General features: G+C 57.7%; 1 protein-coding gene across 2 annotated transcripts in view; it reads left to right on the forward strand.

Moving 5' to 3' along the window:
- The window catches only part of RPS6KC1 (ribosomal protein S6 kinase C1), a 100,687-nt gene extending 84,576 nt beyond the window's left edge, over nt 1–16,111 (forward strand). For both annotated transcript variants that reach the window (XM_055144464.1, XM_055144465.1), the window contains 3 exons: nt 6,589–6,671; nt 7,141–7,236; nt 15,234–16,111. In XM_055144464.1, coding sequence (XP_055000439.1) covers nt 6,589–6,671; nt 7,141–7,236; nt 15,234–15,344 — 290 coding nt within the window. In that variant the 3' untranslated portion in view covers nt 15,345–16,111. The remainder of the gene's footprint in view (nt 1–6,588; nt 6,672–7,140; nt 7,237–15,233) is intronic.
- The last annotated feature ends 10,685 nt before the right edge of the window (nt 16,112–26,796 follow it).

Raw genomic sequence — 26,796 nt, forward strand, 5'->3', positions numbered from 1 at the left:
CTGGCCCTGGGGATGCTGCTGCTCCAGTGCTATGCTCTGGGACACTTCTGGGTCTGACGGTGCTCTGTGGAGTGGCTTCCCGTTTGATGGTGCTCCGTGGGATGGCCCATGCCTGCTAGTGCTTTGACGGTGCTTTGTGGGATGGCTCCACTCCCATTGTTGCTCCTGATGGTGCCTGTGGGAAGCCCAGGCTTGATGGTGCTCCATGGAAGGGCCCCATGCCTGACGGTGCTCCTGATAGTGCCCTGTGGGATGGCTCCACATCTGGTGGTGCTCCTGATGGTGCTCCATGGGACAGCCCCATGTTTGATGGTGCGTCATGGGCCAGCTTTGCGTCTGATGATGAGGTGTATGACTCAGGCTGCAGACAGTTGAAAACATCAGGAGGCAGTTTTCCATTTTAGGCCAAGGATATAGAGATGAAGTTAGAACTTCCAAGCTTCCTTTTGTGTCCTACACCCGCCCAGCTTTTGACTGTCTAGGTCTTCATTCCCCAGTGATAATTAAGAGATTTGCTGAGTGCCAAGAAAACAAAGACAGTAAATCATCTGAAACCTTTCTTAAATAACATATAGTCACAATTCAAGTCCATGTTACTAAGCAAGAAATGCTTCTTTCCTAATGATAATAATTGATTTCTCACACCCAAGGGGCCAAAAGTACCATTTCATGTGGAGAACTAAGTAAATAGTTTTGCTCTTCTGTGGAATTTGTACAAATTTCAGTATCCAGGGTTGAGACAAGCAGTTTATGGAGACTGTTGTGTCACTGGGAAGAAAAAAGCCAGGATGAGTTTTAGAGCTGGTTGGGATTAAGACGCCAGACGCCTGAGCCACAAGGCTGCTGAAGGGGAGAGGCCTGGGAGCTCTGAGCTGAGGTTCCGGGTGATGCCATGGAGCTTTGTAGGGCTGAAGGGTTGACTCAGATGATGGAGGGATGTAAGTATGTGTTCTGAAATGGGGGGTGAGCCAGGAAATACAGCTATCTCTCTTGCTGTAGTCCTAGAAAGGACTCTTACCAGAGGAGAAAGAACAAGGTGAGGGGGCCTGTGGGACTCATCTGGATGGAGTGAGGTAGGTGGTTGATGTTTAAACAGAGTTTTTTTTGTTTGTTTTTAATTTTTTATTCTTATTTATTTATTTATTCATTATATATTTTATTCTTTTATAGAATCACCATGTGGAAAGTTACAAAGCTTTCAGTAAACAAGTTTTTAACATGAACGCTTTGTTTGCTCTGCCCGTGAGCGGCACTCACAGCAGCTCTCCTGAACACACGGTCTTTCCAGTCTTCTAGAATGGTCAGCAAGGGTCCGCCTGTCACCATTAGTTCCTGTTGTCCTAGAGTGATTCTCTCCTTGGGGGCTCGGCAGCTGTCTGCTGCATAGAGGAGAGAATCTCGTCCAAGAGAAAATGCCCCCGTGTCTCCCCACATCCTCATGGGACTTATGTGTGTTTCGGGGGGGCCAGGATGAGGAGGAGCTTCTGAGCCTCTGGAATTTGGAACCTGGGATGCAGCCCCGGGCGGGGTATGCTCGCCATCCCCCTGCGTCTATTGGGGTCACTCCATCAGGGACTGGCCCCTTGGTGGGGACCCCGGGAGCTGCAGCCTGGGTATTTTGTGGGTACACACCTCTTCCTTAGGAAGAGCTGCTGATGAGATTAGTCCAGAGACTGTCTGTCACCCTGCCTGGTACTGGGGACGGGGGTGGTGAGATGACCCTAAGCTTTGAGAACATAAAAGGAATTTCATTCTAAAGCCTCATTTGTTCTGAGTATTTTTCTTTATGATTCTAGACTCTAGAGTTTTTTTTCTTTTCATTTTTATTTTGGGAGCCACACTCAGCAGTACCTGGGGGCTTTTCCTGGCTCTCTGCTCAGGAGTGACCCCCGGTGGTGCAGGGCGACCTGAGCTGGGCTGCTGCTCTTCTGACCCTTGACGCCGGGTCTGTGTGCGAGGGCAGCCGGGCCTGCAGCCTTGGCCCCTCGGTCCACCGTGGTTCGGGCAGCTCTTCAGTTTCCTGTCTCTCCCCCACCCCCGGCTAAAGAGGGATGTAGACTGCCCCCTCCTTCCGCTGAGTCTGGAGCTGGGTCAGTTTGGGTCTCCAGGACTTCCCCTGGAGCATTCCTTTTCTACATGTAGTTTTCATATATACCAGATATATAGATTTGGCTTGGGGGGCCACGCCTGGTGGTGTGACTTCTGAATCTCTGCTCGAGAGTTTGGCCTGTGGGGCTCGGGGGACCCTCCGGCGCTGGGCGGGCTGCCTGCAAGGCTCCGCTCCCCACTGTGCTTTCTCCCTCTGATCTCACACTCGTGAGCACTTCGTTCCGCACAGACAGCCCGTGAGGACTCGTGCTGAGGGAGAGGTGCTCCTTAGCGCACGGGCCTTTGCCTTTTGCTCCAAGACTTTGCTTCGGGACCTGGGGCCCTCGGTGACCTCCGAGTGGAGGTGGTCGTGCTCAGTGGAGACTGGCGCTGTTGGTTCTCTCCTGCCTGAGATGCCTGAGAGCAGAGGGGCTGGTGCGGGCTGGCAGGATCTTAGTAGTGGGCAATTGTGCATCTTGCGAACTCCTGAGACAGTGCTCCACTTGCTGAGCTAGGCCCAGGAGGTGGAATTGGAGTTACGCAGGTTGGGCTGGCATCCAGCCAGCAGGCCCCTGCCAGGTCCCTATGCCGGACAGGGTCGGGGGGCCCTGAGTCGTCACCTGCCTGCTTCCTGTTCAGACCTCAGTTCCAGGGCCCCAGGAGGCTGGCAAGCTCCACAGAGGGGCACCTGAACCTACTCCAGCACCCCTTGGGCCCCTTGCCCCTCTCCCCAGACCATGCAGTCACCAGGTAACGCGCTCGCACCCGTGTTTCACTAGCACCCAATGTGCTTCTGCAACTGGGATTTTGAGTCTGCCTGGGAGGTGATAGGTGTGGAAGTTAGTGCTGGATGCTCAAGGTGCATGGTGCACGCTGGGGATGTCCCACACGGGCACTGGGTCCAGAGCTGGCCTGGCAGGATCATGGAGGGGCCCTCTGTGGGGAGGGTGACGCAGACAGCAAACGGGGCCGGGTCTGCCCGCAGAGGTGGAGGCTGGGCTGACGGAGCGGCAGCCGACCGAGCTCACAGAAGGTCCACTGAGCTGTCCCTCTTGTCACCGTTTAATTCCATACATTGTTGGATTAGAAAAAAGCTTTCGTCTGTGTTTCTTTCTCTTTGCTCTTTAGCCATCAGCTGCAGTGGAAGACTAATGCTTGGCCCCCATGTGGAAAATCTTTACACACAGCGAGAGCTGGGGAGGGAAATCGACTCGAGTCTTGTCATTCTAGTCCCTTTCAATTAGCAACAGATGCTGTGGGGAAGAGGGGTCGTGTGGGGCCGTCCCGGCGCCCTGCCTTCGCCCATGTGCCTGCTCGCCACCTCCTGGGGCCTGTGTGGGCCGCGGTGCCAGCCCAGGGCTTGCTTTCGGCCCCTTCTCTGGCTTCCCTGGAGAGAGAGTTAGCGCACTCCTGACAATCAAGAATAGCATCTATTGTCTTTACTCTCCTTGCAGCGCCAGGGATTGGAGCTCAGGGCCTCTCTCACGCAAGGCACATGCTCCTGGGCTAGCCGGGCCTACCACGAAATCTTAGTTGGTGCTGGGTTGGGGGTGCTCACATGCCAGTCCCCGACACCACCTGATGGTCCCCCAGGCCCTGCCAGGAGTAGCTGGGATGCTGCAGTACCCCACCCCACTCGAGGATACCCTATTGGACACCGAGAGAATTTGTAGGACTTCAGACAGTCCCGCTCGCTTCTCAGGCTGCATGTCCAGAGCTTTGGTCTTCGGGTCTCTGAGGATGTGGTTTCGTGCTCTGTAATGTAGTAGAGAACTCTGCCTCTGAAACTGGTATGTTCGCTTATTGCCAGTTCTTTTCCAGAAGAGGGTTGAATTCTTAAATTCAGATTTTTAGAAAATACGTATTTACCAGGATTATTTTCTTTGAGGTGATCTGGTTGATGAGGTTCATATCATCGTTCGTACTTCCAAGCCTGCATCACTCCCACCACCAGAGGAAAGAATCACTTTGAAAACAAAAGAAAGCCTCATGGCAGTTGGTACTGACACACTTGGTGCCTTTTCTCCCAGAATGCACGCACTGCAGACCGTCTCTTTCTGGCTGCTGTGTGAGCCTGTGTAGTGCTGGCTGCCCCGCGCACTGAGACAGGTATTGCACTCGGGCCCCGTGGAGCAGTGCTCTCAGCTGATACCCAGGTACTGCACTCGGCCCCGTGGAACAGTGCTCCCAGCTGCACTGTTTGCTGGGTCCCTGCCCAGGCAGGCCATCTGAGAGAGCGTCGGCCGCAGGCACTGCCAGGAGTCGCTTCTGATGAAGATGGGCCGGGAGTGTCCAGGCTGGTTGTTGGGGATGGCAGCACCCTGGGGAGGCAGAGGTGCCTGGAGGAGCCACGTGCCCATCACCGTCAGCAAGGGGAGAGGGGGTGCAGGGAGGTGAGACAGGGTGGGATGGTCACAGTGCCATGTTGGGGGCTGTGGGCCACGGGGGTGGGGACAGGGCGGCTTCTGCGCCTCCGTGCGCTCTGAGTGACCTCACCTTGCATGGCTTATCAGGCACCCCCCTTGGCAGCCGGTGGTATTTTTGGACCCTCACAGCAGAGGGTCCTTGGCCTGTTAGGCTGGTGGTCCAACACAGGGCTGGGGGAGGGGGTGGCAGTGCTGCTGGGATGGACCTAGGGCCAGTCCTTGTGAGGGCTGCGCCCCAGCCACGGTGCTCACTGCCCGCCCTGGCTCCTGTGACAGGTGCCTGCCAGGGCAGGGCCACAGTCAGGCAGAAAGGGGTTCTCTTGGGGGCTCACTTCAAATAAAGAGTTGGTGGGGTGTTGGGTGTGAAGGGGCTAAGACTCCTGGGAGAGCTGCAGCTTTGAGCGAGACTCTGGAGAGCAGCTGTCATGTGTGGCAGGTGCCAGGAGTTTCGGGGGCGCCGGGGGCAGTTGTTAGTGTCGGTGGAGCCTGCGTGGTGAACCGCAAACCTGTGGGTCTGATATGAGCTGTATGGGGCTGGTGGCCCCTGAGCGGGAGTCAGAAGCCTGTGCATGGCTGCTGCCTGCTCGTCCCGTTTCTAGACCCTAGTGCCCTTCCCCAGGCCCCCGAGAGCACAGGCGGGTGAGCACTGGATGAGGATGCCTCTGGTCGTGACTGAGCACGGGGCTGGTGTCATCTCATCCCAGAGACAGGAGTCTTCGGGAGTAGAAACGCCAGAGTTTAGAGCCAATTCTCGGCTGGAAGCTCAGACCTGACCCTCCTCCTACAGACCGAGCGGGCGGGTTCCCTGGGCTTCCGGACTGAGCTGGGCCAACCCTCTGCCCGTCTGGCCACATCAGGCGGGCAGGAGAACATGGGTCCCTGCTTTCGGGACGTTGTGTCTGCCCTCGCCGTCTGCACGCGGTGAACACAGTGAGATGGACGTTCCCGCTGCCCGAGGCAGATCTCAGAGTTGTTGGTTCCTCCCTGTCCTTTGTTGAAGTGAGGACTGCAGAGCTGGCCCCCGTGGCATGGACCTGACACAGTCGGTCCCTGGCTCCAGTGCTTGGGCCCGAGTGATGCACAGCCGGAGAGGCCGTGTGGCTGGGCATGTGCTTTGGGGCGCCCGAGCAGGCTCTCTGCGGGGTTCCAGTCAGTCTTGCCAATTCCTTGCCCTCCTGCAACGGTTTGGATTGACTGGTCAGTGCCTGCCGGTGTTGCGGGGCAGTGCTGGGAGCCCCAGGAGAGAGGGAGTGTGGGAGGTGGCAGCGCCCACTCCCACTCCCCAGGTGCAGGCCCTGCTGCTTAGAAACTGGAGTTGGAGGTGGGGTGGGGGCTGGGGAGGGTGTGGCCAGGCCCACAGATCGGATGTCCTGTCACTGAGGAAGGACACAGGACTGGAAATCTCGGTGCCACAAGGGTTGTGAGGGGAGCTGCTGCTGGTTTGTGGCTACCCCGACCAAGATAATGCTCCCCAGCATGGGTGCTGCCCAGTGTGCCTGCCACCTGAGTGGGAGCTTGTTCTGCCAGACGCCACAATGTCAGATCTGTCCTGTGAGTGACTCTGTGTGCGCGTGTGCGCACATGTTGTGACTCCTGATAGTACGAGGAGGAGGGGTCATCCCCCGTGTCGCCCCTGGTGCTGCATGACTTTGAACAGGGCCCTTTTCTGGCCACTTTGCCCCCAAAAGGATAATCACTCCCAGCACTAGTGATGTTTGAAGCTCTGTAACCTGGAACATGATTCCGGAACAGAAGATGGCCCCAGCTGCCGCTGGCCTGACTTTCTCCAGCTGAAAGTGGAAGCGGAGTGCTGACTGCTGGTGTGGGGCCCGCACCTCAGGGATGGTGTCTTGAAGGTGTCCTTCCATCAGCTGAAGTTTAATGTATGACTGTGTCAAAAAAAAAAAATGCAAACCCAGGAGGTCACTGAAGGGCGAGTAACTTTCAGGCATTTTGAAAGCCGGGAGGCCTCAGTATCTGCTCTGTCAGCACTGCCCAGGCGCCCCGCACGCATGTTAATTCGGGTCTAATTGGCCTCCGGAATGTTAATATCAACCTTTTTTGGTGTGTCTAGAGGTTGGAGCCATCACCGAGGAGACGGAGGCCTGTGACTGGTGGAGTCTGGGAGCCATGCTTTTCGAACTTCTCACGGGCAAGGTGAGAGCGAGCGCGAGAGATGCAGGTTCTCGACACTGTACAAGCCGGCGATCCCGGAGTGCCGTGGATGGAGGAGGGTCCCCCTCTGCATCTTCTGCTTAGTGCTAGTGGGGGCGGGCCCTGAGGGACTTTGGGAGCTGTTAGGGGGCTCTGCTGTGCCCGTCATCTGCCCCAGACCCGGAGACATAATTTTCCAGTTGTCACCTCTCCCCCTAGCACTTCCTGCCCGTTCCTGATCAAGGATGGGGAGCCCCGTGAGGGAGACGGGAACTGCACACTGGGTACTTGGAGCTGGTGGCCCTGACTCCAAGGTGACAGTGTACCCTCCAGCCCCTCCAGCTGAGGCTCCTGGGGGGCTGCCCTTGCCCCCATAGACTCTCACTGCGCTCTTGGGGCTTCTCCACCCCACGCCCCTCCCACGCTAGACAGTGGACCTTGTGCAGGGTGAGACTGCTGCTGTGTCTTGCAGACTCTGCTCGAGTGCCACCCGGCGGGGATCAGCACACACACAACGGTGGACGTGCCTGGCCACGTGTCAGAAGAGGCACGCTCCCTCGTCCAGCAGGTGAGTCAGTCCCCTTAGATATTCACAGGCAGCGTCAGACAGATCAGGAACTGAGTTCTGGTGTAGGGAGCTTGATTATTTGTGAATTGGGAAAAGCAAATTTCCATGCACAGTATAGAGGGGAGAGTGTCCTGCTGATGCGCCTACCTGGGCCCTTTGCGCCCTCCTCCCCCGTGCTCCTGCTGGGGCCGCCATCTCCATCCTGGCTGTGGCGCTCAGGGTGCTACAGGCTGGGCTCCGTCAGCTGGGCCCCATGCTTGCTGGACGGGTAAGTGGTGTACTGCTCACTGGGGTCTCTGCAGTGCTCCTATAGTGCTCCCCTGGAGCTTCCACAGTACTCCCAGAGCCCCTTTTCAGCTCCCTCAGTGCTCCTCGGAGCCCCTAGTGCTTTCAGAGGTCCTGCTTCCCGACCAGGGAGCTCATATCTTTTGGTGCTTGCCGGGTGTTGTGCCCTGTGTGATATTTCACCCCCAGACCGCAATGAGATTTACTTGTGGCTTTGGGGGGGTAGCAGATGTCGGAGCTGCCAGGATTGTGCTGGGTGCATGTGGGACACAGAGGATTAGAACTCGTGACCGCATGCTTGCAAGGCTGACGCTGTGTGCCACTCTCCTCTTCCTCCTGGCCCCCCAGTGGACAGCCTGTGCAAATGCACATTGCCTTGTCTAGCAGCTTTGGGCTCTGGCCGCAGACACTGCTGTGGTGCTGTGGGTTCCGTCTGTTCACTTCCCAGAGACGTGCACAGAGTTGCTGAGCCCACTTTGGCAAGTGAGGATCCAGTGGCTAAGGATGGAAGTACCTCTGGGTGGGCGCATGGGTGTAGGCCTGAGGAGGTGGCGTGTGGCTGCAATAAAGGAGCCAGAAGCCTCTATTTGGGAAGGACTTGGCGTGCTATCGTGAGTGGAGAGCAGGGGAGGGATGCGGGAGATGGCCCTGGAGGTCTCTCTGGCCCACCAGGCGGGTGAGATGGAGACATGGACTGTGGTGTGTCCCGGAAGCTCCACGTGGGAGGCGGGGAAGCTGAAACACTGCTTCCGAGCCGGCACTGAGCCTCGGGCTGAAGGTCTGGCATAGGTGGGGGCACCTAGCTCCCAGGGGGAGGACAGGGTGGGGTTCTGGATCGGAGCAGAGTCGGTTTTAGGGACCCTCTTGGAGTCTGGCAGCCGCTGTTTCTGGGCTCTTCACTGTGGAGAGGGGAACTGGAATTCCTGTGTCAGCGCAGAGGGCAGCCACGGGGGGCTGGGGGCAAATGTGCATACCCCTAGGCCCCCCATTATCACGGAAACAGCATCCGGAAAGGGAAGGGGTCTGGACCACGGTCAGCAGTTTGTCATCTGTTTTCCTCTCCTGCTACCTCACAGGTCATGGGGGTCGTTCTCCAGCATCCAGACTGATTTATGGAAGCTGGCTGTGCATGGGGAGATTTCCCCCGGGCTCCAGCTCCTGCTTTCCCCATAGGGTTCATGACCCCTGGTCCCTGGCGACCCACTCTACCTGTGAATGGCGTGCAGGGAAGCTGACATGAGAGCAGCGGGCCCGGTGAGGGGCCGTGACAGAGATCCACATCCCAGGCCCGGCAGGCAGCCGTGTCCGCGCCTCCTGCTCTGCACGGTTGTTCGCGGTTATTTTGTCAGTGGGAAGATTGTTTGAGGAAAAGGCGTTTCTGTGAGAAGATGGGCCGCAATGCTGGGGTCTTCGCTGCTTCTTGGGGGGCTGCAGGACTGCCCTTGGTCTGTCTCCCACCGTCTGCCACATTCTCTTTGGCCCCAGGAGAGTTGGTGTGACACTTGAATTGGCAGATGCGCAAGATGGTCAGCCCCTTGGGACACTGGGGCACTTCAGCGGGCAGCTCAGCAGCAGACACTGTGGACTTTTAAGTTGGCCTCAGTGAAAATCAGAGCTAGAACTTTTATTGGAATTTCGTAGTGATGTCATATTTGGGGGACAAACAGCAGTGGGCAGGCTGTGACAGAGAGATAATGTACACATTTTTACACCTCCTGAAAAATTAAAACAGGGCTATTGTTCTAGCAAATTCATAGCAGTATTTGGTCTTTTAGATTTTTTTTATCAGTGTTGGATAGTGAACATTTTGATTAGAATGATATCATTCACATTAAAAATTGTTTTTTAAAATTTATATTCAGTAAACATGCTTTGATTTTGAAAAATGGATGGGATAGATTTGGGATATTCTCCTGGTGCTTATTTTACAGTATCAATTCTTTTTTTTTTTTTCTTTTTGGGTCACACCTGGCGATGCACAGGGGTCATTCCTGGTTCTGCACTCAGGAATTACCCCTGGCGGTGCTCAGGGGACCATATGGGATGCTGGGAATCAAACCCGGGTCGGCCGCAGTGCAAGACAAATGCCCTACCCGCTGTGCTATTGCTCCAGCCCCTACAGTATCAATTCTGATAAAAATATTCCTGGACCATCAGCCTCGATGGGCAGTGCACGGGAACCAGAGGGATGGTGCAGGGGTCGGGGCTGAGGACAGAGGGTTGCTCAGGGCCGAGGCCTGGTGTCGTCTTGGCTTCATTTTGGTTTTCCACCGAGCAACACTGGGTGAGGTCTGGAGTTTCCTGAGTATCACCTGGTGCCCTGTAGGGTCATCCTGAGTCGTCCCTGTCCCCACGGGACCCAGGCTCTTGTGTGATACTCAAGAGCCCTGAGCCCCTGAGACTCCTTGGGAGCCCGGGCCAGAACAAATCAAAGACAGTGTGTGTTTGGGACGGAGTGGGAGTCGGGGTGCAGGCTGCCCTGCCCGTGGACTTGGTGGCCTCAGCGACATGCTCACTGGCTGGTGGTGCGATGCTGGGGCCAGCGCTGGGGCCTCCGGCTGGCTCTCGGTTGGACAGACTAGCTTTAGATTGCTTCCTTTATGGTGAAATCATGCCACTAGTAGCAGCGACAGTGAGAGCCACTGTGAGTGGCGCTAGTTAACCAGCAGCAGGCGAGCACCCCCCCCCCCCCCGCCTCCCATGTCTGTCATTCATTGTTATGGACCCCCCATTGGCCGCCTCTGAGGGTCACTGGTCGTGGAGCCACTGTTCCAGAGTGGAGGTGCTGCACTCTGAGGGGTGCGGTTGGTGGGCGGGAGGGAGGGACACAGAGCGGAGCAGCCAGGCAGCGCTTGGATCTGGAGCTGGGATTTCCTGTTCTCGCAGGAGTGTCACTGGCGTAAAGAAGTCCCTTCAGTGGCTCAGCTGCACTCGCTGTCATCTCTGGCCATATTTATTTCCAAAAGGAAAATGCCCAGATTCGAAAGACTGTAGGCAGAAGTTGTGAAATTTCGTCTCCCTGCAAAGAAATCCTGATATTGGACCCAGGTGGCAGAAGGAAGCTCTGGACAGTGACCAGTGGATTGCCGCAGCCTCAGGCGGCTGGGGCTCAGATGGCCAGATGTAGGGAGCAGCAGTGGGAGCCCCGCCCTCCCGCCCTCATTTCTTTTCTCCCTCCCTCTTTTTTGAAAGTTGTTCAGGACATGTAGTGCATGGGGCCTTATGAGGTGCCACTGGGGGTAGGGGAGGGTGATCCAGGGTCATGGCCCGGCCCTGCTACAGGGCCACACTGCCTCCTCTGTAGCATTCTGCCCTGGCGCCCCAGGCTCTCTCTGCCTGCTCCAGAGGGAATGGTCTTCTGGGTGGGGACGGGAAGCCAGCCTGGAGGCAGCGTGGCAGTTCCCAGGAGCAGAGACCCCAGGGAAGAGCCTGGGCTGGTCTGAGCGGCCTAGTTTTCAAGTCCTTTGATGAGCCCAGAGTGCTTAGCACATACCCTTCCCAACAAGGGGGCACTCAGCCTTGCAGACAGTGGTCCCTAGAAAGCCACACTTAGAAGCAAGACAGGTGCCAACAGCTGGGAGGGCTGAGGGTGGGGGTCACCAACTCTCAGATCTGGTTGAAACAAGTTACTAAACAAAGAACAAACCCACCACAGCAATGATAACTCCCTCATGGGGAAAAATCAGACTCCAGAGTTCCTAAAATACAGTCTCTAAAATGTCCTGTTTTCAGCCAAGTATTTTAAGACATTCAAAGAGGGGAAAAAATGTGACCTGTATGCAGGAAAAATAGCATCAATAGAAATTGTCCCTGAGTGTCCCCAGATTTGGGGTTCAGCAGAAACCTCTAATTGGTTATCAGTTGAGTAAAAGAAGAAAAGGAAACCACATGTAGAGAACTGAGGGGAAATGCGGTGGTAACGAACCAACAAACAGATTCTCAAGGAGGAGACACATAACAAACAGGAACCATGAGGAAGTGCTCAAAAGCCCATTTCATAGAAGTGGGAAATTCACTAGGAGAAAAGAGTCACTGGATCATTGTATCCGCAGACTTGCAGGAGATGAGGAGAGGATCCATTCACTCGAGGGTGAACAATGGAAACGACCAATCTGAAAACGAGCAGGGTAGGATTGCTGTGGGGAGGCCAGAGTCCACCGCAACACCCGTGCCAGAGGGAGAGGGATGCAGAGGGCAGAAGGACAGGAGGAACAGCGGCTGGAAACCCCCAGGTCCTCGAGGAGCATTCGTGCTTGCCAGCAAAGCAGGAGCCCCACCAGGCCTGCGGCAGATTGTTGAAGGACAAAAAGAGTTTGGAAGCAGCGGAAGAAAAGTGGCTCACAGGAGCCAGCAGGGGGCGCCTCCACGGAGTGCCGGCAGCCACAGGTCCCGGGCCCAGCATGAACACCCTTCAGATGGTGTGATGACAGGGGGGGCAAGGAAGCGCTGGGCACGACAGACCAGGCTGCCCACGGGCCAGGAAGCCCAAGGCGGGGGACGGCTGGGAGACCCAGGGTCTTTGTTCTTCTCCCCAAGAGCTGTAAGGTGAGATGAACAGTCACGGCAACACTGTGCCTTGGGCCCAGACGTGAACAGAGACAGCACAAGAGCAAATGGCAGCACAGGCGGGGAGCAGGGGGCTCGGGGAGCAGCTGTTGCATGTCGGTGGAGTCTGAATGGGAGTGTGATGCTGAAGGTGCACCTGTGACTCTTGGCAGTCGCGGGAAAGACAGGAGGGGAAAGTGAAGGGGATGGAGCTGGTGGTGGAGGGACCATTTTCCTGAGATACTGACAAGGACGCTGCTGTAGATTGTTGCCTACATCACAATAAAGTGCAGTGAAATAAAAGAGGAGCAAGAAGATACAGTCCAAGTGTTTGGTGTGACTTAGAGGGACAGCTTCAGCGACAGAGCATGTGCTTTGCATATCTGAGACCCCAGTTTGAGCCTCAGGACTGTGTGGCTACTGCTGGGCATAGCCTGGGGCCCCTGACGGGTTCGACAGGGCTCGAAGCACTAGAGGAGCAGGAAAGGCGGGGGCTTGAGAAGGTGGCGCGGAGGGTAAGCGCTTATGTTTCACGTCGGGGGCGGAGACGGCTGAAGGCCTCGGGTCCGAGATTGCTGACCTGGAGAAAAAGACCCAGCTGGTCAGATAGGTGGGGAGGGCTGGGCAAGGGCAGAGCTGGGCGACGGGTTCAGGACACAGTGGAGCCGGGGCAGACACTCGCTGTACACTGAGGTGGTTTCACGAGGAATTGAGGAGGGCCAGTGTGCAGAGGAACAGAGGGACAGTGCAAAGGGACAGCAGCTCAGGGGGACAGAGCAGTGCGGAGGTCTCGCGCCAGCCACAGCCTTGGGTCCTAGGAAGCAGGGGCAGGCCCACGGAGGACAGCAGGAGGCCTGCATTGCACATGTTGGTCTCCTGACCTGGCCGCTGGTCATCAGCCTGCATGGCACACCTGGAGCTTGTCACCCCGCAGTAGCAGAGGACATGGCCTGGGGGCCGCGCTGGCTCTGTGCGGGGCGTTGCTTCTGGCTCTGCCCTGGGCCATGCCGGGCTGGGATGGCGCGGAGCCTCTCTCTGCCAGTCGAGCCTGCAGAATAGATCGTGATCCACTGTGGCACGTTCTCCGACGCATGTCACCTGCTCTGCCACAGGGTGAGCGCCGGTGTTTAAGGGGTTGAGCTCCCGGCGAGCCTGGCCGCAGCAGTTCATTAGAAACCAGTCACCGACAGCGGCGGATCCACAGCACGGACACTTGAGAACGAAGGAGCCAGGTCACAAAGGAGAAAGCCCCAGGGAGGGGAGGGGACATTTTTAGCTGAGCAGAAACACGATCTATCAGAATTTATATGGTGCTGGGAAATTAGTTTGTGAAGAAAATTTATGGCATTAGAGATGTGAGAAAAGGAGAAAGGTCTCCGAAATCTCACCTTGTCCTGGAGTGCACTAGAGAAGGAGACCGTGAGAGATAAGGCAAAGTCAGAGCACACAAAAGAAACAAAAAATCCATGAAATAAAAAACAGAAAAATAAGATGAAAATTAACATAGTAAGAACTGGGTTTTTGAAATGGTCAGTGACATTGGAAAACCTTTTATTTATTTATTTATTTATTGGTTTTTGGGTCACACCTGGCGATGCACAGGGGTTACTCCTGGCTCTGCACTCAGGAATTACTCCTGGCGGTGCTCAGGGGACCATATGGGATGCTGGGATTTGAACCTGGGTCGGCCGCGTGCAAGGCAAATGCCCTACCCGCTATGCTATCACTCTAGCCCCTGGAAAACCTTTTAGCTGACTCTAAAATTTATATGAATAGGTGCAGGAAATCTAGAAAATCTGAAATGATTTTCAAAGAATGAAGTTGGAAAACTTAATCTCTGATTTTTCCTTATTTTAAAGCCCTGTCATGCCCTCTTTACTGTTTTATGAGAGCAAGTATCAGAGTCCAAACTTTTAAGGTCAATTGATTTTTCAGTAAAGGCGCCAAGTTTACTCGAGGTGAAGGAAGTCTTCAGCCTGGGGTGTTGCAAAAGTCAGATGTCCCATGCGGAAGCCATAGTGAGCACAAGGCTGTTTCACTCCTGGCTGGGGCAGCGCAGGGAGCCCTGCCTGGTCCCAGGGACCAGGAAAGAGCAAGCACAGGTTTCCACAAAGCCCACCGAAGGTAAGAGGTAGGTGGGCTTTGCGGAAATGGGAAACTTTGCACTTCAAAAGGCCACATGGGAAAGAAAAAAAAAAAAAGGCCACATGGAAAGGGCTGGGCGGAGGTGGTGTGTGTGTGTGTGTGTGTGTGTGTGTGTGTACATGTGTGTGTGTACATGGCTGTCACCGCTCCATCCCTGGTGTCTCATCCCCAGGCACCACCAGGAGCAATCGCTGAGTGCAAAGCCAGGAGTAATCCCTGAGCATTGCTGGTGCGGCCCCAACCAACCAGCCAGACAAATAAAGCACGTCACAGAGTGCAGCGAAGGCCTAGGGGGTCAGGAATGCTCAGACTGCAGCAGTGTGGAACACTCAGTCTGAGAACCGACTCCCCACAGAGGCAGGACGCTTGGCCAGTGTCAGGATGCTCAACTAAAAGGTGCTCAACTTTTTTTTTTTTTTCTTTTGGGCCATTTGTGGCTTGGTGCTTGCTCAGGGGCTCATGCAGTGCCAGGGATGGGTCTGGGCTCCCCGTGTGCAGAGCCTGGGCCTGCCTGTGAGCACCTCCCGCCCATGGTCCAACCCAACCCAACAGCACACCTGCCGAAGGTTGGGCCTGTGCTCATTGGGGCTGTTGGTGGGGAGGCGGCAGTTGGGCCTGTGCCAGCCACGTCCTTTCTTAGCTGGTGGCCGCCATGGGTCCCGGGCCTAGACAGGGACAGCTGTGTGTCCTCCCTGGCTCACCAAGCTTCCTGCAAGGCGGCTGGTCCCAAGAAATTGCTTTGGGACTAGGTCTTGGTTCATGAAAGATCTGGTGAGGCCTCGTTCCCAGGGAGCTGGAGACGGAACTACACCCCTGCACCCCCAGCTTCCTGGTGGACAGGATTCAGGCTCCCGGCTTGCCTGCATTCTGTGCAGTGCCCAGTCGTGGCCGTCACGAGCTCTGCGGTGTGGGAGAGCCAGCCAGGGCACCCCCGCACCACGTGGATCCAAGGAGTCCCGGCCCTGAGCTCGGGTGCTGTTGTGCCCCACTGCCCCGGGACTCACCGGGCTCTTCTCTCTCAGCTCTTGCAGTTCAACCCTGTGGAGCGTCTCGGCGCAGGAGCCGCAGGGGTCGAAGACATCAAATCACACCCGTTCTTCACCCCTGTGGACTGGGCGGCGCTGACGGGGTAAGCTCCCCCGGCTCAGCCCACGGGCCAGGCTGCGCAGCGGGAGCCACGCCACAGGCCGGAGCCCAGAGAGGAAGCAGGTGAAGATGGCAGGACAGGACCGCTGGTGGTGACCGCTGCGTGGAGAGGGGCAGCCACACTCACGGGGCCGTGCGCGCGAGGCCGCGTCTCCTCAGTGCAGTTGCTGGTGGAGCTGAGTCATAACGAGGAAGTTCCTTCCAGAACCTTCCAGACAGACAGCTTGGGCACTGTTCCCTAGCACTGCCAGGGCTCCCTGTTGACCACCACTGGACGCTCCAGTTAGACGAGTGCTTTCTGGGGCGCACTGGGAAGGGCTTTGGGAGCGATGTTGCCTCTGGGGCCAGAAAGGGAGACGGGACCAGTGTCCTGTCGCTGCCGTCCCCGTGGCCTGCACCTGGCGACTCTGCCACTAGGCCAGCTAGACCCCCGTGGCCTGCGCCTGGCGACTCTAACACCAGGCCAGCTAGACCCCCATGCCCATGTTCTCTTTCATGCCTCAGACGCCTGGGGAGGCAGAAGTGCTCCATGCGGCCACTCTGCATGGCTGCAGGTGACGGCGGTCCCCGTGAGCCCTGCTGGTCTGTCCACCTCACCTGCTGTTCCAGCGCCCTCTGCCCCCTCTCTCGTTGCTCAGCGGAACCCTTCAGAGGGAGGGGTGCCCCTCTGTACCTGCCTAATGAAGTCAGCGATCATGATGTGAAATAAACGTGGCCAGCACTTAGCCCTGCCTGGTGGTGGCCTCCTTCCCTGCTTGCTTGTTTGTTTTCTGGACCGCGGGCATGTGTGCGCCCTGGGCCTCGGCTTAGTGGAGCTAAACGGGCCTGCCTGTGGCAGAGAGTGGCAGGCGGATTCTTCCTGCACGTGACACGTCGTCGGGAGAAGGCGAGCAGTCACTGTTCAAACACACGCACTTGCTGTCGGTGAGGCCCAGCCGAGAGGAACTGCAGGTGTGAGAAGAGTGCCTGGCTCCGAGCTTCACCCAGAGAGGAGCGACTGAGGCAGGAGCCAGGGATCCAGTGGAGGGTTTGTTTTAGTGTCCCTGGGGCGTCGGGGGTCATGGGGGCCCCACTGCTGTTCCGGGGCTGGTGCCCGCCTGCATCTGCCTGGAAGTAAGGTTCCGGAGAAACAGGAATCGTGGAAGCATTTGTTCTCTTTCTCGGCGCCGCCCCGCTTTTTCCTCTCCGCTCCCCTCTGCCCTGGGTCCCTGCAGAAGGCCCAACAACAGCAGGTTGGGGCAGGTCACCCTCCCCGCCCCTCCCCATGACAGGAACCCGTGCAGGTGAGACACAGGGTTCACCTCCCGCCCCGCGCTTCCTTCCAGAGAGGAATCTGGCCTGTCCAGCCGGACTTGGGTGCAGAGGTGCTGCTCCGCCTCCCGGGGCCGAGGGTCAGCAGATGGCGGCTGCTGTGTGTTGACACAGTCCCCCAGTGTCACGCTTGTGCTCCCTCCGGTGTCCGCCCGAAGCTGGTGCTCGATGTAAACATGTCACTCATCACTGCTGAGGACTCGGCGTCTTCAGCAGCAAGTGCATGGGGCCTGCGCCCAGCTCTGTCCAGCAGCCGGCCGCTCCTCCGACAGGGGGCTTCTGTGGGGGCTTCAGCGATTTTGTTTTCTGTTCCCCCAGGTACATGGCATATGGCTCAGAAATGATCGAAGAACTTAACACTCTGATTTTATTTTGGTTCTTATGTTGGTGTGTGCTGGATAGTGAGCCCGCACGTGGCCCGGCACATGACGCTTTTCTCCGCATCAGAGTCTGAAGCCCCGAGCGCTACGTGCATGTGCCTTACAGGACCTGCACGGCACACCGCCCGGACCCGGGCCCAGAGAGACTCCCCTGAAGGCACCCGGGCCCACCTCCCTGGGTTGCCGTGCCTGGCCCACAGCCCCGAACACCGCATCTTCATGAGTGCCACACCCCCTTACCTTTCTGTGGCCTCCGGGTTCCTGAGGGCCTGTGGGGACACACGGCAGGGTTTCTGCTTCCGTCGGCCATGGGGAATGTTGCGGAGTGAGCAGAAGCTTGGACGGTCCTACCTGCTCATACAGCGGGTCAGACCGCACTGTCCTAGTTCTGCTCACCACGGGCCTCTGCCAGCCACCCACAGCCACTGGCACCTGGGCAGAGCTGCCATGGTCCCTCAGGCCCCACACACCTGCCCATGCGGGTCCAGGCTGGCTCTGGTGAAGAGGTATCGTGGCCACAGCCCCTTTCTTCGTCACTGCAACCAATGAATGCTATAGGGGAACACTGGTGTGCATTTGTGAATGTTAGTAACAACTTTTATTTGGTTTGGGGGTCATGCCTAGTAGTGCCCAGGGCTCACTCCTGACTCTGCGGGGTGTCCTGTGTGATGCTGGGGGCTGAGCCACAGTCAGCTGTGCCCAGGGCAAGCCCCTTCCTATACTGTCTCACTGTCTCCCCTAGGGAACTCAGTATGTCTTAAACTTGTCCTTTAAGCATTTTTTTCTGGCTATAACTTCTTGTTGAGTCTGTTTTTTTTTTTTTTTTTTTGCCTTTTGGGTCATACCCAGCGATGCACAGGGGTAACTCCTGGCTCTGCACTCAGGAATTGCTCCTGGCGGGGACCATATGGGATGTTGGGATTTGAACCTGGGTTGGCCGTGTGCAAGGCAAACGCCCTACCTGCTGTGCTGTCACTCCAGCCCCTTGTTGAGTCTTGATGCTGAAACCTTTCCTCTTCCCTCATTTTCTCATTTTTGCCTTATTGTGTGGCCAGACACCGTTTGGCTTTTCCAAGGGTGCACAGGGTGCCGTGATGCCCCCCCACCCCCCGCTAGCCCCAGGCCCTGTCGCAGGAACCCCATAGAACCGGGGCACATGCAGGGCTCAGCCTGCCCAGTTCCCTGGAGACGTCACCAAGAACAGGTTGAATTTTGAGGGGCCTCATGGAGTGTTTGCGAGTCCCAGTGCTGATTCTGGCTCCTCCCTGCTAGCTCTGGGGCCACACGTGGCAGCACAAGCCTCTCAGAAAGGGGCCCTGCCCCGACGATGCAGCCGTGTGGCCATCCCAGACACGAGCCGGGGAGAGAGGCGCTCTTCCTCGTGAACAGCTCTGATGACGTTCAGCTTGCAGGAAGACAAGGCGAAAGTATGCCACCTCGGGTACTGACCTGCCGTTTGTGTTCTTAAAGCTTTCTCCACCAAGCCCGATGCTTGGGGACTGCCTCACTGACTCCGCCTGAGACTGGCGCGCGGCCGCTGAGACTGGGACAGCCCCACACGAGATGCAGCAGCGATGGACACTTCTCAGGGCCCCTGTGTGGTGGGAGGGAAGTGGACGGTCTGGCGATGGCCGTGGGGAGGGTGGGAGCAGAGCCCGCACCTAATCGCCTCACTTCCTGCCCTTTCTTACTATGGGGGTCTCGCTCCTGGGCCCCCTGCCTGTGCTTATTCGGAGCACGAGCACAGTGCTGCTCCTCTGCAGGAGCTGGCTCGCGCTGGGGGTGGCGAGCCTGGGGCTTACTACCCCTGCAGCTCAAGTGCAGGCGGGGGCCGGTCCAGTGGCAGTGCTGTGGGCTGTCCCCATGTGGTAGGACAACTGTCATCTCTTGAGCTCGTTATTTTTGGTTGTTTTTTGGGGTCACACCTGGCAGGACTCAGGGCTTACTCCTGAACTCGGGTCATTCCTGGGGGGCCAAGGGGCCTTACGGGTGCTGGGGAATCCAGCCAGACTGGATCGGGCCAGCTGTGTGCAAGGCCTGTCCTGTCAGACAGCCAGGAGAAAGGGACGGGCCCAGGGGCTGCTTGGGTGAGGTTCCTTGTTCCCCAGGACGGCAGAGAGGAAATGGGGGCCTTCCTCAGGAGGGCCTCCCAGGGCTGCCGCGCTGAGCCTTGCCACACGGGCTCTCTAGGGCTGGGCTTTCTGCTGATGCCCTAGGCAGCTCTCCTGAGGAAGCCCGGATGGAACCTGTGCTGGAGACGGCACGGCGCTAGTGAGGCAGATTCTCTGCAGCCCCAGGACTCCCCGCAGCACCCAGGGAAGCCTCTCCCTGCACGCACGAGCCCGAGGGATGGGAGAACCCTCCCGGGGCCCGTGGGGTGGGGCTGGCGTCTGCACACCTGTCTCAAAACTTTCCTATCCAGAAGGTAACGTGCGGGGGCTGGAGTGGTAGCACAGCGGGGAGGACACTTGCCTGGCACACGGCCGACCCGGCCCAATCCCAGTGACCCCTGAGCACTGCCGAGTGTGGCCCCTAAACTAAACAACTGGGCTGTCGCGAGGCATACTGAGTGATGGGGGAGCCCCTGCACCCACCCAGAGCCAGAGCACTGCCATGGAGCTGTGGGAGCCCCTCACTTCTGCAGGGAGTGGCCAGTGCAGGTGGGAGGCCTGTGCCTGCCTTGCCGCCTGAGGGCTACAGCAGGTTGACGTCATGGGCAGGAGAGGAGAAGGCGCAGTGCCATGTTGCTCCGGAACAGCCTGGTGAGCTGTTAGGAGTGTGGGTCTGCCGCGGGCAGGCGGCTCCCTCGGGAGCTTGAAAGCTGGGACAAAGCTTTGTTGGCGTCTCTCCCTCTAGTCTTCCTCCTCTTCCCACTCCCCAGCTTCTCCTTTGCTCCCTGAGCTAAAGATCTGGTACCCCACGTGGTCCTCGAGCCTGTCTGGAAGGACCTTCCAGAAGCCTGTGTTGGGCGAGGGGGGAGCCAAGGTGCAGAGGGCCAGAGGGCCCAGCTGAGCCAGCGAGTGTGCCCAGGGGCCCGGCCTGTGGCCTGCCCTCTGCCCGGCATTTTTTTTTTTTTGCTTTTTGGGTCACACCCGATGATGCACAGGGGTCACTCCTGGCTCTGCACTCAGGAATTACCCCTGGCGGTGCTCAGGGGACCATATGGGATGCTGGGAATCGAACCCGGGTCGGCTGCGTGCAAGGCAAATGCCCTCCCCGCTGTGCTATCTCTCCAGCCCCCTGCCTGGCATTTTAAACATGAGGATGGAAACTATATAAAGGCTTTGTTTGGGGAGCAGGAGACTTCCCAGGGGGCCCCAAGATGCAGCACCTGTGTCCAGAGGCGTTGCGGAAGGGCGCTGTGCCGGAGCCTGTTCCTCCAGCTGCCTGGTGGGACTTGGCTGTGGGGAAGGTTCTTGGCGCTGAGTCCTCCTGGGCTGGAGAGGGCAGAGGCGTCAGGAGAGCATCTGGGCCTGCAGCCGCGTCTCAACGGGCCTCCCCTGACAGCAGGTTGAAGGAAACGGGGGGCAACGGGGCCCCGTGTGAGTGCACAGGCTGGCCCAGAGCTGGAGGCTGAATTGGGGGTCGGTGAAAACTGCCAGATGCTTCTGAGGTGCTGCCTATGAACCCTGAACTCGGCGTTGCTGTGTGCTGCCTGCGACCAGACCTCCGGAAGTGGGCCGCACCGTCCAGCCAGGGGACACTAATTGGAAAGGAAGCCATGTGGGCCTCAGCCCAGAGGCTGGCCAGGAGTTCTGGCACCACGGACTTGGCAAGAGACAGTGGGCGGGGCCAGGCCCAAGGTGGAGGGGAAGGTGTAGGCCTGTGGCTAAGAGGGGACCGAGACAGCCCAGGGTTGCGGCTGTGACCCTGGCCGCAGGTGTGGCCACTCCTGAGCAGGGCCAGGCTGAGCTCTGCCGGGTGTGGCCCAGCAACCCTCTCCCAGGAGAAACGGCCCGGCGAGGGGCAAAGACAGCCCTGGTGAGGAGGTGCCCTGAGACTCCGGCGCCAGCCTCCTCCCTCCCCTGTCGGGCTGCTCTCTGGGTTCCTCATCTCCCATACGAGCTGGGCGTCACACATGTGCAGCCACATGGGCCCCCTGGTTGTGCAGAGGCAGCAGGACCTTGGGGTCCCCTCCGGGTGCTCCGGGTGCTCTCTCAGGCCTCGGCCAACATTTCATGGTCCAAGTGGTGGGAGTGAAGTCATGTCAGCAAGCTGTGATTGATGTGGAGGAATGTGTGCGTGCACGTGACTGTACACATGCCTGTGGGTCTGTGTAGACATGCATGCACACATGCGCACACAAGTATGCACATGTGAGCACACACTTTTGGGGCGGATGAGAGTGCACATGTGCTTCCATGTTAATGTGTTTTTATATATGTGAGTGTGCACATATGGGTGTGCTTTCAGCTCTGCATGTATACACATGTACATGCACACATGTGTTCATGTACACATGTAGGGCTGTGTGTTTACATGTATGTGTGCCTGAAGCAGCATCTGTGCACATGTGTGTGCACATATATGTGCACGTGTACACACGTAGGAATGTGTGCACATGTGGGTGCATGTGCACATGGGAGTTTTTATGCATTTAGCTGTGCATGTGTAGGGATGTGCACATGTGGGTGTGTATGTACAAGTGTCTGCATGCGGTTTAGTGTACATGTATATACATATATGAGTATACATGTGTATGGGCATGTGCACACATGCAGGTAAGTGCATATGTGTATTGATGTATTCATGTGCATGCATGTGTGCATATGAATGCAACGCACGGGTGAGTATACACGCATTGATTGCATATGTGCATGTATATGATTGTCCATGGGTGAGCACACCCACATGGATGTGTGATGTGTGTGCATGTGTGATCTGTAGCCCGCTACATCTCTGGAGGCTGCTGGAGATGCAGCCTCTCGCTGCTCTCAGGCTGGGCTCAGGTCGAGTACACCGCCCGCTGCAGGCGGGGCAGCTCCGGCTGCTGCCAGGGAGTGCAGAGGCCCCGGGTGGATGCAGCTCCCTTCACTGAGTGTCTCCTGCCCCCTCTCCACACTCACCCACTGCTGCGAGGTGGCAGCAGGCGTGAATTATAACCCCTGCTGAGACCCACACGGGCCACCGTCACCTAACCAGACCCTAGCAGGACCCGAGACCCCCCCATGCACACTCTGCCCGGGCCTGGCCCTTCCTGCGGTCCCCAACCCAGACCACACCGGCCCGGGCTGTGCACTCTGGGGGCTGGTCAGCAGGCGGCGAGCGGGCTCCCGGCTGGGCTGGACGCAGCCTCGGCAGCTGTCTCCTTGGGAACCAAGCACCCTCGCTGCCCAGGTGCCAACCTTGTTCGAGTGGGGGCCGCCGGCCCCGCCCACTGCGGCTTGGCCCACAGCTCGCCAAGTGCCTTTTGTGGTGGGAGCGCTGAAACCACAGTCGGAGATGGCCCGGAGGCCCCGGCCCCGCCTCCCCGCTGCCTTTCTCCTTCCCTTTGTCTCCTGGCACCCCGGGTCAGAATCCCCCGCCAGACTGCGAGCCCGGTGCTAGTCCAGGCCCAGATGCCAGTTGTGGCAGCGTCTGCTCATTGGCAGGCCGTGGCGCTGGGCGGCTGTCGGGGCCTGTCCTGGACAGGATTCTTGGAGAATCTAGGCTCACTGAGGCGCCCGCCACCGCCGGCCCTGGCTCCTGTGAGCCTGAGAGATGAGGTCGGGACCTGCTCAGCCAAGCCCTGGACCCACTTGGCGGAATCTGGTAAGATCTGGGAGCCTCCTCTGCGGCCCCTCCCTGTGTGCGGCCACTAGCACAGAGTGCACTCAGCCCCCAGTGCTCCTGCCTGCGGCAGCCTGCCTGCAGGAGGGGCTGATTCCTTGGGGAGTGGGTCCTCCGGGGCCCCAGTGCAGGTCATCACAGGCGCCCGCAGCCCGTGAGCACTTTCCATCCAGGCTTGGGACGGCTGCAGGGGACGCAGCCTCCTGCCCCTCCACACCAGGCGCTGCCCACAGACTGCGCCCTGAACACGAGAGAGACGCAGAAGGTTCTAGAAGCGGTGGATACGCTGCCTTAGGGAGGGACATGGCCGAGCCCCGAGGGCCAGGACCGACTCTGACTTGCCCCCTCAGCAAACTGGACTCCTGTCACCACACACATACCGTGTCACTCCTCATGCTTGATGCTGTGTTCCACGCACCCACTCGTGCATATCACCCCTATTCTGCATGCATGACACTACACTCCATATGTCACTCTCCACATGCATGCAACATACTTTTCATGTCACTGATCCAAATGCTCCATACCCTCCACATATGTAACTCCAAACGCTCCATACGCATCTTACATACCCCACGTACATATTGAATTCATATTCCACACACTGTATGTATACTTGACACAAATGCTGCACTCCCACTCCCACTGCACACACACACGCCCATGTGACATAGATATACACATGCATGACATTTCCCCACATCACACTGCACACACACACAGGACACACGCGCAGGACACGTGTGCAGAGGACATACACAGGACATACACAGGATGCACATAGAGGACCCACACAGAACATACACTAGGACACACAGGACATATGCAGGACACACACACACACACACACACACACACACACACACACACACACAGGACACAGCTCATCCAGACCAAGGCTGAGCCTCCCCGTGGCACTCTGGGGAGGGTACCAAGAGGACCAGGAGGACGAAGTGAGAGCTCGGGTGGAAGCAGCTGGTGGCCCTGTGGCCGGTCAGCCCTGGAAACAGCCCACATGGGCCATGCTCCCGTCACTGCAAGTGACCAGATCGCGGCCGCCGGGGACAGAGCGTCTGGGGGCTGGAGACCCTGGTGTATGGGATCGGGGAGTCCCAGCACCCGCTGTGGCTCCCTGGAGCCTCCGGGGCCCTTCCAGGCGACAGCTGAAGGTGAAGGTGGTTTGGCTGTGCCGGCACCTGGGGGTTAGAGGGGCCACACCTGTGAACTCTGCGACTGACCTGCTGGTGATGGAATCAAGATCGCACGAGTCGGATGAGAGGGAGGCCCTTCAGAGGGAGCGGAGAGCCGCCAGAAAGCGCAGAGAGCTGGATGTCACCTTCTCTTTCTCTCATTTAAACACTTAAACAAAAACCGCAGAGATGGGCTTTGTGAGCCTTTTCACACATTTAACTCCCTCCGCACTCCTGGTGGAGGGAAACAAGCTTCACATCAAAATGCACAACAGGAAAGGAGGTCGCCTCCCAGTCATTCTAAGGAGAAAGGAGTTGGGAAGGGAAGGCAGTGACGTCCGGGGGAGTGCTCCCCAACACCCGACTCACATGCTGTCCCGGAGGGGCTGGAGGCACTGGCACGGGGAGAATGCCGTAGAGCACGGGTGGAAACCCAGCAGGAGGTGACAGCTCGGCCAGAGAGGAGGGTTCTCAGACGTGTGCCAGTGGGCCCTGACCTGCCCACTGCGCATAAGAGCACTGTGGAGGGAGCAAGAGAAGTGAGAGCCTCTAGACCAGCTCTGCTAGCTTCGAGTTAGCGGGGAGTTTGGGGCGACTTCCAGGCAGCCTCCCCCTTCACACGCGCTGCGTCTCTTAAGCTCCGTGGTGATGGCTGGTCGGACCCGGGGGGCCTCCCCCAGAGCCACACCCCCGCTGCTTCCCTGGGCACCCACCCTGGCACTTTTCTGCACTGCACCTTTCCCCAGAATGGCTTGTTGCCGGGCTCCCACGGCAGTGCTCCCCTGGGATGCTCTCATTCCAGTGCTCCCCGGGCCACCCTCATTCTGGGAAATGCACGCAAGCTTCCTCTGTTTCGTGTCCTGCCTCCAGGACTCATGCATCAAAGTGCAGGGTTCTGCCCTGGTGACCTGTTCATCAACCAAAGGACTTCCTGGTCACTTCAAGATTTAGTGGCCATGCATGATGCCAGCATCTGTGTGGAGACGCTGGTGGGAATGTATGTTCCTGCTCACGCAGGTGAGTGCTGAGGCGGGGCTGTGTTTGCGGAGTGGAGGTCTGCTTGGGGCAGCCCCACTGGTGCCTTGTCCTCCTCACTGACTGGGGGTTCCAGGCGTGGCTCTGCACGGTCCTGATCAATGCCGTGATGTTGGGACCCTCGTCCCCACTGCACAGCTGCAGGAACACGCCTCCTGCAGCAGGCGGCTTGAAGGCACGGCCTGTCTGTGGAGTTGCTTGTGCTCTCACTGTTGACTCACATGTTCTCCGTCCGCCCTGGTTGACGGTGCTTCAGCAGACTCGTCCTCTGCACGCCTCCTCCCTCTCGGGCCGGTCTTCCCAGCTGGCCAGTGCGAAGCCTGGCTTCCTTGCACGCGGCCGACTCCCGTGGGTTCCCGCTGTGAGGGCTTTGCTTCCAGGCTCACGAGAGCTGTTGGTCTGAGTCGCCCTGTGTCCTCTGCTGCTCCTGCCCTCTGACAGTCTTGGGCCTCAGGGGTGAGGAAGTCATTCCTCATCACACCTCCCAGCAGTAGTTCTTTCTGGGTGGGAGGTGCGTGGCAGCTGTGCAACAGCATGTTTGAGAGGAGATTGGGTCAGGCAGCTCATATCCAGCAAAACAGACTCTGGAAAGCAAACACACGGTTCTCAGCACACAGTGCTCAGAGAGCCTTTTCTGGGAGCAATTCTGGAAGTGTCTGGTGGGGAGATTCTAGGCAAGGGAATGAAGGGAAAGACTTCAATCCTTCATGAATGGCTGCCTGTAGGCATAGGAACAGAGGATGTAGGTATGTGTATGTGTGCACATGTGCATGAGTGCGTATGTGTGTGTGCGTGCACACGTGTGTGCACATGTGTACATGTGAGTGTGCACATGTGAGTGTGCCCATACATGTGTGTGTGCATGTGCGCATATGTGTGTGATTATATATGGGAGCTACACGCTCTGGCAGTGCCCATGTAGTATGGCAGCCTCAGAAACAGGCAGGCGGCAGAACGTGTGGGGCGGTTGCAGTGCTGTCATTTGGGGGCGCTGCTGAGCACTGAGACTAGGGGGTCCGTCTGCTCGGCCCCTCTGCTTGCGGAGGCACCAGCAGTGCGTGCTGGAGAGGTGGAGTGGGTGGGACCCAGGCCCTCAGCAGCAGCAGCAGCATGCTGGTGTTTTTTTTTTTTTAATTGAATCACCATGAGAACAGTTACGAAGCTTTCAGGACTAAGTCTCAGTCTTACAGTGATCCAACACCCATCCCTTCACCAGTGCACATGTTCCACCACCAAGAACCCCAGTATGCCCCCTCCTCCCCCGACCCTGCCTGTGTGGCAGATGATTTTCACTTTACTCTCTCTTTACTTTGATTACATTCAATTTTTGACAGAAAAACCACTATTATATATTTGGAATTCCCCCCCAACAATCAGACCTGCCGAAAAGGCATCGTTAGATCATTTGTTTTCTATTGCTGATAACGAAGAACATATGATGTTGCATGGCCGCGAAAGCGGCTGTGCAGTTTTGGAATTCTGGTATTTTAGTAATTAAGTCCAGAGGAATTTCTGCCAGCAGCTGCTGCGTTCCTAGATTAGTTTGTGTGCCTCTGGGATTATGGCTGTTCAGGAGTGGAGGAGCCATTCGTGGCTGACCGCTCGGGGTCTCATTTGGGCGGGGGGAAGGGCTGGTTCTGTTCCCCCATCTCGAGATTCCCCTTGCACCCTGTCACTGCAAGCTCCTACCTCTCTGTCCAATTGGCCCTGAAAGGTGGCGGTCGCCATGCTGCCGCAAAGGAGAAAAGGCCAAG

This window comes from Sorex araneus, chromosome 7 (genome assembly GCF_027595985.1).
Source record: "Sorex araneus isolate mSorAra2 chromosome 7, mSorAra2.pri, whole genome shotgun sequence".
NCBI classification, from domain to species: Eukaryota; Metazoa; Chordata; class Mammalia; order Eulipotyphla; family Soricidae; genus Sorex; species Sorex araneus.